Here is a 19,704-nt window from a genome sequence, read left to right as displayed (position 1 = left end):
TGAGTTGCGATACATCAAATTAGGCTGAGCAGAACGACAACAAAAGTGTGAATGGAATCTTGATATAGAACAACATGGTTTGACATAACAAGATATGTATTAATTAGGTTATGTGGAGTCTCTCTCTAATTTAAACCAAACTTAAGCCTGATTTTTTTTCCAACCACAATAAAATCAATCAAAAGATGCATTTTCTTTCTTTTCTTTTTCTTTTTATGAGGCGACGCCTTTGTATCGACAAAAGTTTAAAAATTAAGAGTGAGGTTTTGTTTAGTACAAGGAATTTGGTTCCTGATTAAGAGATTTTGCACTATGATTACAAGAGCTAGCTAACTAAAGTTTGGAACACAATGGTTGGATTCACTTGCCATATAACAGTACATTTATGTCTATTATTTTGTACTCCACTGTTAGATATTAGGATCATCTAATAGATTTTTTTTTTTTAATCTGAAGGCAATCTACTATAGAAAAAGAATAAGAAAACACATTCTTATTTACAAAGAAAATGGAAGCTTGCGGAAAATTCCTTCAATGATTGCTCCCTCGCTCCCATAAGTAGTCTGTATTGGCTCTTAGCTTCCAGTTTATTTTTAGAGGTCGGGCAGGTGCTTGTACAAAGAAAAAAAATACGCCATTTTTTTTACTTCTTACCAACTTTTTACTTTAATTCATTCATCTTATAATCTTATTGCGGATCTTTTGACAAAGCAAGCTATGATTTGTATGATCGTTAGATTAATACTAGAGTCCAAACAAAGTTGGACAGGACAAGAGTGCAAGTTTGTCATCGTTCAACTTTGTAAAACTATATCTTTTGGAATTTGAGTTGTTAGGGGTTTATTACAATGTTTTTTATTCTGACTGTGATCATTCATCAATAGAGCACGAAAATTTACAAATAAATAAAAGGGAAATTTGTAACAACAAATTATCTTGAAATCAAGGGTTAATAGAACCGGTTAAATGGCATAAATGTTTTGAAGAAAAAAAAAGATCTAGATTTTGGCTAGTTCAGTTTGAATTATATATTTTGTTTGATTTATTAGGTTTGCATATCTGGTAAATAAATTTATTTTATTCAGAGTACTTTATAATTTAGTTCATATTTGGATTCAAAAAATGTTGGTTCCTATTTGAAATTTTTTTTTTAGTTAAGAAAAAAATTCTCAATCAAACTAAATTATGCCTGATACATGTTTTACCAATTCTTTGATAGTTTTTCTTTTCTCGTCGAACTAACCAAACAAGTAAGCAATTAGCAAACACTGAGTTAGACTAGTGTCCTTTCTTTCCGAATAATCTATAATCGACTTCGAAAGGTAGCTTTATCATTTATGACGTATTCAAATATGAATAAATAATTAAATGCTTTAAATTAAACCAGTTTAAACAAAATCATCCTTGTTTTTATTTGGGACTTTTTATTTTATGAAGTCTCAACAAGTTTATAGTTCTCCCCTAAAACAGCATATGATAACTGTTAATCATGTGAATGGATATATTTTATCAATCATATTTTTTAAAATCTACTTTCTAATATTTATTTAAATAGATGTATATCTGTAATATTGATTTAAGACAATTTAACAAATACATGGTATAAAAAGAGACTTATAAGACATGTTAACATAAAAAGAAACACGGCTCAACAAAAGTAAGAATTTAAATTAGATTAAAGAATACGAATTATATATAACGAGAAAGAGGCTCATCGTCAGAACGTGAAGCAGAATGTACACGTGAAATTACTACCTCATTTGGCAATCTATTCGCGTTGGAAAATTGCTTGGCAGCAAATCCCACGTGGTTCACCGAAACTTGTTTATTTATTTTTTCTTTAATAGTTTAATTATGAAATTAAAATATACGTTTGGAAACGATTGAAAAGTAGCTTGATATTTTGCTTGCAAGAAATCAATAGATAAAATATATTACTCTTAGTTTCGATACTATATAAATTCGTTCTTAGATACCATACCTGAATACCATAGACCGTCTCTTTACTGTGGGACAGGTAAAAAACGTGACAAAATTAGTAATGCTTTCTCACATATATTTGTCTTAAGGAATGATTCGAATGTCATCTTTGAAAATATATGATGTTCCACGAATCGTATGCCATATGGGGTCCAAGGAAAATAAATCAATTCATATATATTTTGATCCGGGTCTTCATTCGGTCTATATTAATAATATTTTTAGATTTGAGACCTTTATATGCCTAAACTGATTGATATCGTGTATTTCAGAGCACTGAGTTGTGGCTGTGTTGATTAGACGAGTTCTTAACAAGCTCAATCGGTTGGTACGTCTTATATGTTGACATTACTAAGCCCTAACTAACACAATTTATACGTAAATATGGGACCATAAACGCACATACAAGACAAAAGACATGTGAAGTGAACTAAACTGGTTTTTTCTTGCCTGCCTTAAATACTCGAAAAGACAAAACCGATTTTAATAATACAATATAAGTTTAACTGTAGCATGCAGTCGATCTAGACAAATCCTCAGGGCCGTCAGTTAAAAACTTGAAATCAATCAGTTAACTGTAGTTTATAATTGTCTGTTAATACACTATTACTCGAAATATATTGTTTTGGAACTTAGTTAATATTATTAATCAGTCCTACCTAACAATTCATCGATAATAGAAAAGTCTTTAAATTTTGTAGACCTAACAAATACAAAACGTTTCCATAACCAAAATATACCAAATAGAGCACTTTTTGTTATGCTTCACGCATATGTTCTTGGGTATATATTTGAACATTAAAAATGACTCTCATCTAATTCAGTTTTCCTTAAGGTTATGAAAACTTTTCACTTTTAACACCATCGACCGTGTAAATTGAAAATATCCTTCATTTCTTATATTTTCTCCACAATTCGGCCGATACAAAATTACATGATTTTACATTCGACTTGGGTTATTAGATTGATATTTATATCAAGAGTACCTAGTAGATTACCGTACAATTAATATGTATACTAAGGAACACAACACACAAAGATTAGGTCCCTTAATTATTATTATCGATCACTATTATATATGTACTTGTACGTAAGAGTAAGAGAAGAACAAATAAGTGAACCCAACCTAAAAAGACCAATTTCCTTGAGTGGGTGTTTCTTAATTTTCAAAAGACCCAATTAATATTATATTTATCTTTTTTTTTTTGCTTAAATATTATATTTATCTTTTTGCCTTATTGTTTTCATAAATTCCATAAGAGGGCACCAATGAAGTTGTTTTTGGCCATTGTTCTCGCTACGTACGTACTTCTTACCTGTGCATACGGATTAAAAATGTATACGATCTTTTTCCGGTATAGTATGTCTATGAAATCACATGTGGTTAATAAGAATCTATCCTTTAACCAAACTAACACAAGATTGAATAGTTTTTTTCAATACAATTTAGTTTTCCTTTTCGTTCACGTACCATTAATTAAAAGTGAAGTATTTGATTTCATCCATATTATCCCAAAACATAACAACAACCAAGTTTAACCGTACCGTATCCAAACGTAGCAACTTTAATCTGAATGAATGAATATTGGAGTGAATATATTCTAAATCACCTGAAAAGTATATAACTAGGAATAATAAATAAAATTATATTATATTACTAATTTCTTTTAATCTAGAATGACTTGTAACCGCACATGCTTTCAAATCACCTTGAACAATTTTTCATTTAAAGGATATTCGTAAGAAGAGAACACTATTAAGAGATAAACTCAACGTACATAAGATGCATGTGGTTGTGGCTGTTATAGAACTGCTCTCTTACCACACTTACCCTATTGCCTTATATATACCGAGCCAACATCACTTATTATCTTCATTAACCTTCTGCCTTAGAAAGAGACATAGATCTAGAGAGAGAAATGGAAGTAATGCGAATTCTCCACATGAACAAAGGAAACGGTGAAACAAGTTATGCCAAAAACTCCACCGCTCAGGTTGAAGTTTTATATAAAAAATATTCATAGTAGTCATGTGTACACTATATATGTAGAGTATATATTGTCATATCAAAATCCATCTATATTTATATATTTATTTTGGTTCTAGACCAAAAATTTTAACAACACATGTGGACAATGTTTATGTAACTCGCAGAGCAACATAATATCTCAAGGCAGAAGAGTATTGGACGAGACCTTGAAGAAGCTAATGATGAGCAGTTCTGAAATTTCGAGCTTTGGGATCGCCGACTTAGGCTGCTCCTCCGGTCCCAACAGTCTATTGTCCATCTCCAATATCGTAGACACAATCCAAAACTTGTGTCCTGACCTCCACCGTCCTGTCCCTGAGCTAAGAGTCTCTCTCAACGACCTTCCTAGCAATGACTTCAACTACATATTTGCGTCTTTGCCAGATTTTTACGACCGGCTTAAGAAGAAAGAAAATAGTAATAAGGCGGCTTTAGGTTTTCAGCGGGGAGGAGGACCGTGTTTTGTGTCGGCGGTTCCTGGATCTTTCTACGGGCGTTTGTTTCCTCGCAGGAGCCTTCACTTTGTTCATTCTTCGTCTAGTTTACACTGGCTGTCTCAGGTGTGGTTTCTGTTTCTCTATGCGAATTTTACTTATGAATATATATGATATTTACGAGTATGTGTTAAATAACTAGTTTCTTCAAAAAAAAATTAATGCCATTTGCCAACTTACATTCTGAACATTGAATTGTTAAATACTTAAATCTAATATACTACTCTCTTTTCCACAAGATAATCATTTTGCCACTTTTTTGTTACACAGAGGGTGTTATTTTAGGATTTCTATTCCATTCATATTTATTTTAAGTTTAATATTAATTACAAAATATATTGATCTTATAAATAAATATTTTTATTTCAAATATAATATATAAATACATTTCGACCATTTTATTAATTTGTATGAAAAGTGTCAAAATCACATTATTTGCAAAAATGAAAGAGTATTAAGAATGGATAATTGTAGTTACAATTAACTATTCTATTTAATAAATATCTATAGTAAGAAACAGCTTTCACGATACAGCACCGGGAAAATATTTACGCAACTAATATACCTTTTATTAAGAGAAATCTAGTGCGTGGGAATCTTTCTTATTCGAGAAACCAAAAAAATAAAAAAATTACGGAAAAACCTAGTGGTTGATCACATATGACACATCACACAGCACACTAGAAAATCACTGTTTCATTTCTTATAAATATTACACTATGGTCATCGGTACAGGCTAACAAATGAAATTATCATCCATATACAAGGTTCCATGTGGTGAGATGAACAACGAAGATGGGGTGGTCTTAACAACTAATCTAGACAACAGGGGGAAGATATACATATCGAAGACAAGTCCTGAGAGTGCACAAAAGGCCTATGCTCTTCAGTTCCAAACCGATTTCTCGGCGTTTCTGAGATCGCGATCCGAGGAGTTGGTTCCTGGAGGCCGAATGGTTTTATCGTTTCTTGGTAGAAGCTCAACGGATCCTACAACCGAAGAAGCTTGCTTTCAGTGGGAGCTCCTAGCTCAAGCGCTTATGTCCATGGCCAATGAGGTATGGTGTTGCAAATATGTTTACATATAATTATAACCAACATGTATCTAGTCTTTTAGATATATATGGCCCATATTACTCTATAGGGATCTGACCGTGGCACGTTACTTGACCAGTTAAGTTATCCTGGTAATGTGGCCCCATGTGTGCTTTTCCAAATTTGTGAGTAGTCTCAAATGTTTCAGTTTAGCCAATTTATGTCAACTGATATATATCATATACACAGTTTTGATACCATATACGTTTTGTTTGGTAGTGCCAAACAGTAGCAAATATAACAAAATACATCCAAACTATACTAGAAATCTAGACTGATGACGAAAATCACTTTATATCTCAATTATGTACCCTGAATTTTTCTCAAAGCCCATTCAAGATTAGTTCCTAAACTTTTTAGATATTTGATCAAACTAATGTATATCTTGGGTCTGCTCCAACAAGATCTTGGATTCTTGGACGAATGATAATAGGCTAATAGCCAACCTTTAAGATTATTGGATCAACACATAATACTCAATAACTCATTTCTAAAAGGTTCCTTTTATGTTCTTCATCTAAAGGGTATCATTGAAGAAGAGAATATCGATGCTTTTAACGCTCCTTACTATGCTGCGAGCTCCGAAGAGTTGAAAATAGCGATAGAGAAAGAAGGTTCTTTTTCGATTGATCGACTTGATATAAGTCCAGTTGACTGGGAAGGTGAGAGTATCAGCGAGAAGAGCTATGACATAGTACGCTCCAAGTCCGAATCCCTAGCTAGTGGACGACGAGTGGCTAAGACAATACGAGCCGTGGTAGAGCCGATGCTTGAACCTACATTTGGTCAAAACGTGATGGACGAACTTTTTGAAAGGTACGCAAAGATAGTGGGGGAATACTTGTACGTAAGCTCCCCTCGGTACGCTCTTATTATTGTTTCGCTCGTGAGAATGAGTTGATCATCATGTTATAACCTAGGCTTTTTTTTTTTGTTAGTCAAAAAAAAAACCTAGGCTTTTTACATGTATTTGGACCTACAATGACATGATTTAGTACCTTTTATTTAATGAATTATATGTAATGTCATTTGCTTCAAGAATAAAAAATGTGTGATTTTTTTTTAAAAGCATATGTTTTAACATATGTTTGTCAGAAAAATAAACTTAGTTCGTCGTTTAAGTTTTTAAGAACATGCGTCAATGATGCTCTTTTAGATGAGTTTCTATCTAGATAAAATAATAAAAAAGACAGTAAAAAAAAAGAAAAAAAAAGTAAGAGAGAAGAAGACAAAGAAAAACCTTCTTTTTTAAGAGACTTTTCAATATTTTTTAGAAACTGCAAAGCTATTTTGTCCATCTTGTATCCACTGAAATTTAGTTTAATTTTTGAAATTTAGTTATTTATCTAACTTATTAATAAAATAATATGAAGACAAACTTTGAGAGACTTGTCCATAGATGCTCTAATACTACTCAAGCTAATTAGTGGAACCATATATTTTAAATAACTGATATATATGTCCATTGTTAAATTTAAGCGTATGCTCTATCCTTTTTATATTCATGCATCGAATCAACTATGAAAAAGATTCAAATTTTTTTGATAATAACGAACATGATTAATTTTAAAATTTTCACAGTACTGATGGCTTAATCTTTCAAACGGTATCCATTAGCAAAATATATAGTGGCTAGTTTGAACTTTGAAAACAAAATAGATGGAGCAATTTGGCTGGCGTGCTGAGTAAACAAAATATTATATAACCATTTTGACCCCTAACTAGTCAATAAGTGGCATCCTCCAAACAGAGTATGAGGATCCTTCAAGACGCAAATAGAGTGGCACACATTTTTGCTAAACATTGTTTTTTACTCAAATTGTCTTCACATTCTTGCTCGCTTGCATCTTATTTGTATAACGACTATATTATATGGAACGTCCAGTTAATGAGTTTTTATGTCAAAAAGTGCCAACCTTTCATTCGGTGTGACAGAAATTTATAGGAGCATCATTTGTATTAGTAATACATCATTAATTACTGGCCATAAAAAACAACCAAAATTAAAATTTGAAACATAAACTACAATAAAAAACTATAAAAGTCTCGAAAAATTCAAAATTTCCAAAGATATAAGAGAATCAAATTCAGAATAATTTTCTTGTTACTTCTACATAGTCGCCTCGCTCTAATCCAAAATAGCCAAGTGCGGACCATGACTACTAGTAGAGCCAGAACCACCCACGAGCCTACGACCAGTCTCATCGTTATCAGGCTGCCCTTGCAACTGAGGATAACCGTTTTGCCACTGGTGAACGCCTCCGTTTTGCAACTGAGGGAAACCGTTTTGCCACTGGTGAACGGCGCCGTTTTGAAACTGAGGGAAACCGTATTTCCAGTGATAAGGGACGCCGTTTTGCAATTGAGGAACACCGTTGTGACACTGGTCAGCGTCGCCGTATTGCAGCTGAGGGCCACCGTTTTGCCGGTGATCAACGACGCCGTTTTGCCAGTGATATATCATCTTCTTCTCCATGAGAAAAGTCTCAATCGTCATACGAAACTCCTCGTTGCTCAACTCATCCATCATGTCCCGCGACGACCTGCACGACGCCGTTTTCATCACTCTCTCCGATTCCATCCTTTGATGATACTCCACCGTCGTCGTCGACGACCTCGTCTTCTTCATCTTCTTCTCCGAGCTCATCATCCTCTTGTAACTCTTGGAGTTCGTCTCCATCACCACTCGTTCGCAACAGCTGCTCTCCACAACCGTATTAACCGCTTGAAACTGCTGCACACTCTCCGGGTAACAAGAGTTATTATAATGTCCACCACCACCACCACCATAATCTCCAACCTCCATCGGGGAAAAAGACTGCTCCGGCGAAGAGCGGACGTCGGATGGTACGGCGGTGATATATTCATCACGGAGACTCGGTTTCTTTTTCTCGGTGGCTTTGAGGAAAGTAAAGTATATGGAGGCGATGAGAGCGTTAAGGATGATAAAAATGAAGAAAAGGTTTCTTAGAACCAAACGGAACCAATCGAACCAAAGTATGAATCCTTCAAGTACATTTACAATCGCCGGGTAACCGCAGTAACCAGCGAAGGCTAGGCCGGCTGAGACTTGGACGATGAATAAAATACTATGTAAGCTAAACGTATTGTCATGTCCCTTAGTGGCCTCATCGTTCTCTGCCTCCATTGTTTGTTAGTTATATTGGATCGTGAGCTTGATTAGGGCGTATATATGTGAAATAAATCTAGGGTTCCGGGAAAACAAAACGGAAAAGTGAAGATATATGATAATTTTTCTAGGGGAACTTGAAAGGGAAAGTGGGAGAATTAATGAAGGAAATGTTACAATTTTCTATGGGAGACGAAAATATTGTGTCGGAGAAAAGAGATGCACTGATCGTGAGACAGGTACGGTCACTTGAAACTAGTGTTCCTTTTATAGAAAGCATATCGAATGGATATAGCAAGTTTTCGATATGAAAGACCCCCAAAATTTATTTAATGAATCTTACTTAAGTAATACTCCTATATAGATTCGGGTATGGATATTTTACATTTATCAATCGAGTTTTTCTTTTAGTCTTTCTTAAGTTAAATTTTCTTTTGCATCAAGTAATAATATGTATCATAGTTTTTTTTTGTATCACACATAATAATAATATATTTTGAGTTTCTATAAAAGTGATTTCTACTAACTGTCAAAAAGTGCATATAGTATACGTACAGTTGAAGAGCATCAATTATCTGTAGATGGAGCCTGGAGGACGTTGGTTAGCATATATGAAGTGCATAAACCTCGCCGTCAAGTAGAGGAAACCTATGTTACATGGAAACGGGAGCGGGTACGTGGAAGCGGAAGCGTATGAAAGCGTAGAAGCGAGATTTTTAAAAAAATTAGGAAGCGGGTACGTATTGGAAGCGTATGTATATATATATAAGAATTTTTAAAAAATCTAGAACTAAAAATTATATGATTTAAATTTAAAATAAATCATTTATATTTATAATAATTATATGATTTCGTATTAAAACTGTAAAATACACATAAATTAAATTATTATATTAATTATTTTTATTACTTTATAATTTGTTGACATAATATATTTGAATATATGGTTTATCTTTAATAAATATCTCAATGCATAAAGATAATTTATAGTATTAATTTTAATTGTTTTATATTTCTATTCAATCTATTCAATGCTATTAAAATTTGGATTTGATATAAATTAAAATTAAAATTTTATATTTTTATTGATATAAGACATTGTGTTTTTTTTTTAAAGAATGGAAGCGTGATTCCAAAACGGAATCGTAAGCTTCCAACGTATTTTTAAAGAGAATATTTTAGAAGCGTTTTGGAAGCGAGATTCCGTAAGCTTCCACAAGGTTCCGATTCCGATTCCGGTTCCGAAGCGGGAAGCGTACGTCCGATGAAGCTTCCGTGCAACGTAGGAGGAAACTAAGAACGAACTTATCATACAAGATGAACATCTTCTATATAGATTCGTCTATATTTTACATTTATCAATTAATCGAGTTTTTTTAATCTTTCCTAATAAGTAAAATTTTCTTCTGCATCAATTAATAATATGTATCATAGTTTTTTTTTGTATTACACGTCCGTGTGGGTGTTTGTTTTCTTTATCTAGAGTTCCCCGAACAATGTAATATCTCACACCGGTTAAATTCTTAACCCTTTCCAAAAATAAATATTTACTTTTTATAATTGGTGATATATATTTTAACATTTTTCATATAACTAATTGTATATTATTACATTTTAAAAAATTCTATCGTGTGAATACAATAATTTAGTTTATTGTTTCAAATTGTCACTTTATATGGAAGTTGCTATCTGCACAAAAGCTTGAAAGTGTTACATTCTATATTGAAGGTTTGTTGGTCTAAACATATATTTTCTCCTTGCATAAGCATGGAATTTAACCTTCTGGACACAAAATTAAATACAGTACTATTATATAAAAAGATACATTTTAAGAATTGTGTAAAAAAAAATTAGGACTTGCTTATTCATCTTCTAAGAAAATTCAAGTGATTTTTCTTCGTAGTTGGTGTTTTGTTTCTAGAAATAAACAATTTCACTTAAACTCTTCATTCAGTTTTAAGTGGTTTTACATCTTTAATAAAAAAGTGAAGTCGATGAATATATTTTATTTGTTTATGTTTTATTTGTTTTGGTGAATATGAATAGATTTAAAAAAACCGTATGAATGATGCTATATATATATGGTATGAGTAAGTAGTTGTTGAAAAAGATTAGTCTAAGTAAAGATCTTTCAAACCATTTTATAGGTTATATTCTATTTTTTCTTTATGGCGGATCAAGGAATATTCATACTTTTATTTTATAATGAAATGTATTACATACATGGCAATTCTCACGAGTAACATTTTTAAGTTTTTGTCACAAAAATAGTCCTCAAGAAAGAAAATAACTAAAATAGCTTTTTTATTTTGAAAATTTTAATATTTATTTTTTAAAATTTGAAACTCTATCCCCAAAACTCAACTCCTTAACTCTAAACCTTAAGTCTAGATTAGTTAACCCTTCAATAAAACTTATTTTGGGTATTTTCTTCATTGAAGACTATTTTGTAACAAAAACTTAAAAGATGCTATCCCAAAAAATTTCTCTTAGAAATATGGTTTGTAAAAAATAAATTTAATTCAACAATTGATATTTTCATTTATGTGATAGTATTATAATAGGAATATTCAATATTGTTAATTTCCTTTATCGACTGACCTACAATTAAATGTAAATCATATATGGTTAGTAAAGAACAAATAATTTAATATGAAGTCAATTTTTTTGTCTAAATAACGGTAGTATTAAAGAAGGAATATCATTTTCTTTTAATTTTATATTATAGATTATATTGTAATTTAATGTGTATCAAATATCGTTCTCAAATATTCTATAGTTTGTAAAATATGTTTTTAAATATTTTCTGTTTATGTGGTAGTATTAGTCTATTAGAAAAGGACTGGTATTTTATTTCTTATATTAATTATCCTATAATTTAATGTATAATATATGATATGTAAACATTAAATAGTCTAACTAATTGATCATAATCTCTTTTCGTTTATGTTTTTGCATTAAAAGCTGAATATTCAGATTTTTCACATTTTTTATATTTTATTTTAAAAACTTAAACACTAAAATATATTAACATATAGTTAGTGAAGAATACATATTAGAAAAAATAATATTTATATCTATTAGTTATGATAAGAGATTTAGCTTTGTTATTATAAATTAGTTCGAATAATTAGGATGTTGTTAAAATATGAATATTCTTATGTGGTTCAATAAATTACATTTTAAAAATTGAAAGGAATGTGGAGATTCTGTTAGTAAGATTGATACAATTTGGTTAATTTCATACCTAAAAATAGGAATTATATTTCAAATGTCCTTGATTGTAGGTTTCTATAATTGATTGAGTATAACACTTCAAATATAATAATCATCGTTAACAAACTTTAGTTTCAGTATATGGTTTGGCATGAATTTTTTCACAAAAAAAACCAGATTCTTATTCAAGATTTAGAAATCTATACAAACCGACATGGCATTTTATTTAGTGATATAAAAAAAAATCTTAACATGATAAAGAGTTTGTTATTAATTTTTTATATTAATATCTAATCGGGAGAATAAGCATATGATTTTTGCAAACTTTAAGAGTTTTTTTTTATCTGAGGACTATGTGTCATGTTCAATTCGTGTTGAATTTTTGTTGACTAAATTTATGATAATTCTATGGTTTAGGTTTTTCGTACATAGGTTAATGAAGCAATATAAGGCATGAGGATAGATTTGTTTTTGGTGTGTTTCCAAATTCTAAAAGAGTTATGATTGGCTAAAGGAAGAAATAAGAAATAGTTAAATAAATCAATTAAATAGAGGTGGTTTAATGTTATTAATCATGGTTTAGGCCAGTAGCATAAACTTGTAATATCAAAGGTGAAACGATGGTTAATTTTAATTTGTATTTTAGTTTTAATAGATTAGATATTTTAAGTTTCAGTAAAGGTGATCTCTAAGAACAACTCTCTATAAGTGTAAGTTCTATCCATTAACGATTTGACCCTTAAAGGAATTGTAGTGATTGGTACAGCTTCATAAAACCACCATAAGTCTTGAAAATTCATGATAATTATCTGTTCTCAACAATTCCTCATTCCCTCTATCATTGATTAAATCTTTTTCTTTCTAATTTTCATATCTGCCGGCTCTTTATTTTATTAATTCTCTATAGCTATACTTAATTTGATTTCTGGTAAGATTTCTTTCATAAGTAATAAAATAAACTTTTTGATGTAGCGGATCATTGGATGCTTGGGCCGTACGTATCATTAAGGCCTTAGCCGACTTAAGAGTGTTGTTTTCATTTTCTTTATTTTATTTATGTTTGGATAATCATCAATCCTTTTGAGATTAGGATCTAGTTACGTAGTTTATATATTGAGCTTTCTTCTTTGTAAAGGGATACGTTTATTGAATATAATTTGCAATTGCAATCAGAGCTTATCAAAGCACTTACAGGAGTACTCTAGCTTTCTTTGATCTTGTCGAGAGTATCGTCATCATCAAAGTTCCCCTTGTTTGCGTTGAGAGTATCAACTACAACAAGCTTCCTTCGATTCTGCGAGTTCTCATCGAGTTCTTGTCGAATCCTTGATCTCTTAGCTTCCGCTTCTCTATCACTTTTTATATCTTGTTCTTATTTGTTTTAACCGTTTGGGCAGGTATTGTTCAAATACAACGGACCCCGAAGAGACAATGAAGATGACTCCTGCCTCTTCCACGACTTTTCCACTCTGAGTAGAATAGAAAAAGACACTCCCAACTGCGAGCATCCTATTTTGATCTTCTAATCTCCAAAAAAACGGAGAGTTTATTTGTTATTTTGTTCTAAAATTTACTAAAACTGTCACATGATATTTGGTTTTTGGTTTAGTAAACTTATTTGATATTAGAGATTTCATTTTGTATCACTGTATAACCAAAACGTGTTAGTGATTTTGAGAAAACTTCAGTGGATCTTACAAGAAAATGATGGAAAATGCTAGAATTTAAAAACTTCCCAATCAATCCTTAAATATATATTTTATATTCTTACTAATATGTATAAATAATGGATATTTATGTTTCTATAAGTAAAAAAGTTGTTGAGTTAAGTATCTGTAAGATAAATCTAAAACTAATAAGTAAATTAGAAAGGCTATTATCATTTTTAAAATATCTCTAAATTCTTTTAAATTATTATCAGACCATCATAGCTTGGTAAATCAGAAGGAATATAATTTTATTTATGTAAATTGAGCCACTTTTTTCATTATTCAATTCGGTTATCAATTTGGTTCTATTTTGTCACCACCGGACCGACGCTGGTTCACAAACATGCAATCTACTTTTTGAATTTCGAATTGTATCATACATGATTAACCACTCTTTAGAACTCGTAAATTACTATAACATCTTTATCCCTCCTATTTTGTCACCAGTCGACCGACCTTGCACTAGTGATTGCTACAATTTCAATCAGATTATAGCTCTACCCGTTAACGAAGGTTACGGTTTATGCTGCCATGTTTCGCCTCTAAGGACTAACTAGGCTTTTATAGGATTAACCTATTCCTCGAAGACTAATTAGTGTCTCAATCATGTCAAATTTATAGATTCACACTGTGACATTTATTTATCAGCTAAATGGACTAATTAACATTTCTCTGTTTTCATGCTTCCTTTCGCCCAAAATTGATCCTTGTGAGCCACACAAAAGAACTTAAACCCTAAACACTTATAAAGCCCTTTCACTCTTTTCCGTATGAACTTGGAAACAACCAATTGTGTAACTGAATTAAAGTGAGACTTCAGTAAAGATACAATGCATGCTGAAAGATAGGTTCTCTGTGAAGAAGGTAAAGCTTAAGAGCCGTTCAAATATGAAACGGACCCCTTTTAAGGCGCAATCACTTGAAATTTGAAAGCCAGATGACATCCAAGAATCTTCTGTTGATCATCAGTTGCGAATGTCAGGAACAGGTAAGCTCTTCAGCTGCAACTGTTTGTGCATCCACTGCCAGTTCTCTGGGGTTACTTCTCCTCCAAGAGCACGGATGACTGATCCCCCACTGCATGATCCCATTTTGCAACATTCCTCCAAAGGCAATCCCTTTATCAATCCATACAGAAACCCGCTTGCGAATAAGTCACCTGCTCCAGTGGCATCAGTTGCTATCGTCTCACCTATGGCTGGTACTTGTACCACCTGTTCAAGTTATGAAATGAGATTAAACAGCAAAGGTTCTAACTTTTATATCACAGTTTGAACTATGGCTTTGTATGGCAAAAATTTCGTCACAAGCAAGAAAAAGAGCTAACTCAAGTGAAATGTAAAGCTACTTTACAAGTTACTGAGTTTTATTTTTCAGTAAAAGACAAACCTCCTTATCATGTTTTGCAATGCATCCTTTAGACCCTAAAGTTACCACAGCCCAATTGCAATGCCTGCTTAGGAACTCAAGAGCAGCCTCCGGGCCCGCTTCTTCTTCGCCCCTGAAACTCACAACCTAGAGCGTCAGAGTGTACAAAAACCAGAGTAGATCTCTGCAGGGGATAGATAAACATCGGATTACCTTAGCAGCTCAGCTGCTTCATCCTCGTTAGCAAAGCAAAGATCTATGTTACCAGACTCCAGAAGCTGTCTCAGCTCTGATCTATAGTTCCGGACCATCTAATCACACAAGAATGTTTATATCATTTTTAATTCAAAACGAGAAAATCTCAAATGCTTAATGATTTGTAAAGTCACAGATCAAATCTCAAATGGGGGAAATTATGGTTGGTTACCTCAAAACTAGCTAAATCCAAAGAAACAGAAAGACCTTCTTGCTTGGCAAATCCAATAGCTGCTTTAATTACTTCTAAGTTAAGAACTGCATATCTTAAGACCAACCACTGTAACAGAGCAAAAAACATCAACATCATTATCTTAAACAAAACTCCACAAATTTACAATGCTTGCTATTGACAAAGAAAGAATAGAGGGAGCTAGCTATTAACCTTAGAGCCAGTGAAATCATCTTTACTTAATTCATCAGCCTGAAAGAAAAGAGAATTAGTTTTAACCATCCTATCTCCCTCACTAAAACAATAAATTCCTCAAAAATAGAAAATAGACAAACCTGAATCTTGACAGCACTGGAGAGACATGGTCGCATTGTACGATTACCAGAGTCATCAACCAAGCAAACACACTATAAAATAAATAAAAACCAGTTAAGGAAAATATCAAAACCAACTCTTTCCAAAATGAAAAAAGAAGAACAACTCCACAGTTAAGCAAAAAAATAAACCTGCCCAGTAGAACCCTTCTTCTTCCTCAACCTTGAGATACTAACACCACTGAAGCCCATATTGCTCACAAACAACTGCCCTTGTTCATCGTCTCCATAAGCCCCGATGATCCCCGTGGCTACACCGAAGCCAACACTCAATCCTCGAACAGTATTAGCCACACTTCCTCCAGCCATCTTCTTCAACGGAGCCGCGGTAACATGTGTATCAAGCTCTTTCAGTATGTGCTCTAACTCATCCTTTTGCACCTAAAAAAACAGAGTGTCCCCTTCAAAACAGGCACTGATAATAAAGAAACACAATTTCGAATCCAGATTCCGATCCCTAAACCATGAGAGCTTACGGGAATGGAGCCACCACGATCACCGGGAATTTGATCGAGCAAGGACCAATCGACGGGAGCGACGTTATCGATAAGAGCTGCTGGTTGGAGTCCAAGTACCACTGGAGGAGCTTCGTGGCTATTGGGCAAGGCCTCAGCTACCATTCTCCAGAGATCTCTTTCTCTCTCTCTCTCTCTCTCTCTTTATCTTTTGTTTGTGTATCTGTTATTGTGCAGCCAGCCTTGCCCGATATTTTTGCTTGGCTAACGTCTTAGTTTATATACTCGGTGGTGGAGACGAGGATGAAGCAGATATGTGCTATTTTACCAAATTATCCCTCATATAATCATATAGTTATAGGGCCCATAATAATATTACAGTCAATAGATAACTCTTTTTTTTCTTTCTTTCTTGATTTGTTTCCCTTCCCTGAATGATTCTCACTCGTGTCGTTGAGTGTGCATCGCATTTGGCGCCGCATATAAGAAGAGCAATATAACAATTTTGCTTCATTTTTTATTTACTTTTTTCTCTTTAATTGTTCTCATATGCAACCTATGGTTTTCTTTTGCTTATGATATTGTATTCAGACTCATCATACTACCTTTAGCACTTTGTACGTACGCAAAACAATCATGGAAAGTGAAACCAAGTTTATACACATAATTACAATCTAGTGGCCGAAAGTTTTATTGTTTCTGATTCCTGCAGAAACTGCAACTTAAAATGGAAATCAAACACAAATATTAACAAAAGATAAATTTCAACAAAAGAAATACGGTTTGACAAGAAGAAAGAAACGAATCATAATAGAAGATACACGATACAAGATTTGATTTTATTCACACAAATAAAATAAAAAGACGACCAAGCAAGCGTGATTCACGGTACCCATACTATCAACCCCACTAATAATTTGTTGAAATTATATAAAATATATCAAGGGTTGGATCTTTTATTCTTCATAGCAACATAGGCGCACATGAATCAGCACATGCATCACTCTATTATTGTTCACTCCTCACGTTTCATATGATTCCTAATTTCAAAGTATTAGCATCCAAAGTTTGTCCTCCTGACAAGACTATTCCCTAAAAAACCATGAAGAAAAGTTGAGAAAACGCTTCTCCAAAAGCATATAATTTCAGTCTAATGTACTCTACCTGCCATTATTCAGACCAGAGGCGGAAACACAATCTTCTTCAGACATCTCATACTATTAAGGTTTCGATCAGAAAGCATACCACAGAAAAATCAGTTCACATTTGAATAACGCTTGGCTTCTTTATCAGGCTCTATGTTGTCAGAGAGTTTAAGCTCTGGTGGAGAGCATCGCGTCATACTCCTCGTCTTTTTGACCCTTCTCGAACTCGATCGCATTTAGTGGCTTTGCATTCTCTGCAGCGTGAGCCTTCGCCAGGTTTGGGTAGTTTTCAGCTGACTTGGGTAAAAAAAATCAGTTTCCTCAAGCTTCCTGAGGAACTTTACTGGGTTTCCTCCCCATATCTTCTGAATCATTATAAACCAATACGATAAAAAGGAATGTTAAACGTGTCAGTAAATATGGCTGTTGAAGGAGTTGAATTGGTCGAGATGAGATACAAACACCCTTTTGTATTCACATGCTGGTAATTTGGTAAACCGTAAACAGAAGAGCATTACTGATTGTTTACAATGCACTTTAACGTAATTGACCATAGTCATAATAAGTCTTTTAAATGAAAGTTAAACTTCTATTACTTCATCTGAAAGGTGGATAAATTATGTTTTATCTAGACAGAGAAGAAGAATTCATAGGCTAAGACGGCATTTCAACTTCGCAAATAATCTTTGATAACCTCAGAATTAGAGATGATTAACATAAAAAGAAACGCCATTTTCAAAGATATAGCCTATGCTGTCTAAGTAGCAATAGAAGTATGTCAGCACAAATGGGGTTATGGGTCTTGAGATAATGCAAATGGTTTAGGCAAGAGTATACCTCTCCAGAAGGAAGGAATTCTAGTGTTTTGTCGAACAAGCACGCACCAGCAGCAACCATGTCATGCTTTTCAACGACCACACCGTCAAGAAGTGTCGCACCCATCCTTGATAAAGGCCTCATCCTCAACAGTACATCCATGTAACAAAGCACTATGACCTGTTATTATATATATGTATAGTTTAAAACAATAACCCTAATGATTGGCGAATATGCATGAATATCAGACACTACAAAACAAACAGCAAGAGATTCCCACTAACCAATGATTACATTGTCCCCGATGATGGTTGGAGGAACTTTACCGATTAAGTATGATTTTGCCACATGCACAAGTGAGTTGTCCTGAATATTAGTTCCTGATCCAACACTGACTGTATTCACATCCCCTGCGCAGAAAAAAAAAGAGAGCAAGTTTAGACTGTAGATTAGTTCACTGTTTCTTGGTAAGAAGTAATAGGCTTAACCATGCAGTCAATATCAATGTTGAGTGACATATAACAGCATTGTGTACAAAAGGACAATCTAATTCCAAAACCATATAAACTAATGAAAAACGAAATAACTCATACTTACACACACTAGTGATCCAAAAAAAAATCAATATCATATACTCAAACGTTTCATCAGGAGAAGATGTAGATGATCCTCTTCCAATATGACGGTTACAAAAGCTTCCTTATCCAGAATCGGAGCCTTATCAAATACATTCATCAATGCCTGGATACTACAGAGAAAAGCCACAATTACATATGAACAAACACAATCCTATAAAAGTTGATCAGTTCATCCCTTCTGCTATTCAAGTCTACAATCACGATACATCAATTCCAGATCTCTAACCTAATCAGCAGAGCTAAGTAACCTAAGCGACGGTTCTTTTTTCGTTACGAATTTGAAATTGGAGTGAAAACTTATAGATACAATGAAGCTTACGCTGTTCTCGGAAGCAATTGCTGCCTGCGACATCCGAGGTGATCGAGAGCTTGACACCTGTCTCACGGATCCAAAATCAGACGGATTAAAATGCTCTGCCTAGAGTTAACAGGCAAGGACTCGGTGACGAAGACGAAGATGGTGGGAGTGAAGGAGGAGCACTCCGGAGCGGCGAATCCACTGAGACAATGACAATTAGATTTGGTTTATTCTGGTTTAATCAAACCGCTATATCTAACTGAACCAAATAAATTAAAATGAAAAACTTAACCAAATGGATAATTTTCTTGATTTAACCGGATTAAGGTCTTAAGAAAGTGATCAACGCCTAATAGTTACGCTAAACCGGAATATTCCCTCTGACCCATTGATGCATCCTATATGATGATCATTCAATTAGTAAAAAATCTGAATCACAAATTAGTAGTTTAATTTGTGTGTTTGCATTAGTGTTGTCGGTAAGTTAACATTTGTGCTAAAACCGTGAGTGACAACCTTACCGACACAGT

General features: G+C 33.3%; 4 protein-coding genes across 4 annotated transcripts; 1 reads left to right on the top strand and 3 right to left on the bottom strand.

Annotated features, from left to right (window-relative positions):
- Positions 1 to 3,800: 3,800 nt before the first annotated feature.
- Positions 3,801 to 6,663, top strand: LOC103872765 (jasmonate O-methyltransferase). Its single transcript, XM_009151199.3, has 4 exons — positions 3,801 to 3,974; positions 4,135 to 4,569; positions 5,271 to 5,561; positions 6,122 to 6,663. The coding sequence occupies exons 1-4, from the start codon at positions 3,900 to 3,902 to the stop codon at positions 6,497 to 6,499; spliced, it is 1,179 nt and encodes a 392-aa protein (XP_009149447.1). The 5' UTR covers positions 3,801 to 3,899; the 3' UTR covers positions 6,500 to 6,663.
- On the bottom strand, positions 6,477 to 14,146 carry LOC103872932. The gene is made up of 2 exons (XM_009151369.3): positions 10,023 to 14,146; positions 6,477 to 9,376 (listed from the first exon to the last, which is right to left on the bottom strand). Exon 2 carries the CDS (start codon positions 8,744 to 8,746, stop codon positions 7,727 to 7,729), a length of 1,020 nt encoding a protein of 339 aa, XP_009149617.1. The 5' UTR covers positions 8,747 to 9,376; positions 10,023 to 14,146; the 3' UTR covers positions 6,477 to 7,726.
- Positions 14,147 to 14,381: 235 nt separating this feature from the next.
- LOC103872763 (uncharacterized sugar kinase slr0537) lies at positions 14,382 to 16,563 on the bottom strand. The gene is made up of 8 exons (XM_009151197.3): positions 16,299 to 16,563; positions 15,955 to 16,203; positions 15,784 to 15,855; positions 15,662 to 15,700; positions 15,449 to 15,556; positions 15,235 to 15,332; positions 15,043 to 15,154; positions 14,382 to 14,867 (listed from the first exon to the last, which is right to left on the bottom strand). Exons 1-8 carry the CDS (start codon positions 16,440 to 16,442, stop codon positions 14,619 to 14,621), a joined length of 1,071 nt encoding a protein of 356 aa, XP_009149445.1. The 5' UTR covers positions 16,443 to 16,563; the 3' UTR covers positions 14,382 to 14,618.
- A 444-nt stretch (positions 16,564 to 17,007) lies between these two features.
- On the bottom strand, positions 17,008 to 19,495 carry LOC103872759 (gamma carbonic anhydrase 1, mitochondrial). Its single transcript, XM_033273318.1, is given in 8 exon segments — positions 17,008 to 17,605; positions 17,607 to 17,733; positions 17,736 to 17,784; positions 18,260 to 18,367; positions 18,369 to 18,418; positions 18,523 to 18,648; positions 18,836 to 18,986; positions 19,196 to 19,495. Coding segments are annotated over 7 exon segments (567 nt in total). The 5' UTR covers positions 18,870 to 18,986; positions 19,196 to 19,495; the 3' UTR covers positions 17,008 to 17,532.
- Positions 19,496 to 19,704: the final 209 nt, after the last annotated feature.

Source organism: Brassica rapa, chromosome A06 (assembly GCF_000309985.2).
Source record: "Brassica rapa cultivar Chiifu-401-42 chromosome A06, CAAS_Brap_v3.01, whole genome shotgun sequence".
Taxonomy (NCBI): domain Eukaryota; kingdom Viridiplantae; phylum Streptophyta; class Magnoliopsida; order Brassicales; family Brassicaceae; genus Brassica; species Brassica rapa.
Note: the sequence above shows the minus strand (reverse complement) of the source record. Positions and strands in the feature narration are given on the sequence as shown.

Bases quoted from the DNA above. Each gene is read 5' to 3' on its own strand.
- LOC103872932 (XM_009151369.3), bottom strand. From the start codon at position 8,746: ATGGAGGCAGAGAACGATGAGGCCACTAAGGGACATGACAATACGTTT.
- LOC103872763 (XM_009151197.3), bottom strand. From the start codon at position 16,442: ATGGTAGCTGAGGCCTTGCCCAATAGCCACGAAGCTCCTCCAGTGGTA. The intron at 15,155-15,234 runs GTAATCCGATGT...TGTGAGTTTCAG, and splicing joins GAAGCAGCTGAGCTGCTAAG to GGGCGAAGAAGAAGCGGGCC. The intron at 14,868-15,042 runs GTTTGTCTTTTA...TAACTTGAACAG, and splicing joins TTGCAAAACATGATAAGGAG to GTGGTACAAGTACCAGCCAT.
- LOC103872765 (XM_009151199.3), top strand. From the start codon at position 3,900: ATGGAAGTAATGCGAATTCTCCACATGAACAAAGGAAACGGTGAAACA. The intron at 3,975-4,134 runs GTTGAAGTTTTA...TGTAACTCGCAG, and splicing joins CCAAAAACTCCACCGCTCAG to AGCAACATAATATCTCAAGG. The intron at 4,570-5,270 runs GTGTGGTTTCTG...TCCATATACAAG, and splicing joins GTTTACACTGGCTGTCTCAG to GTTCCATGTGGTGAGATGAA.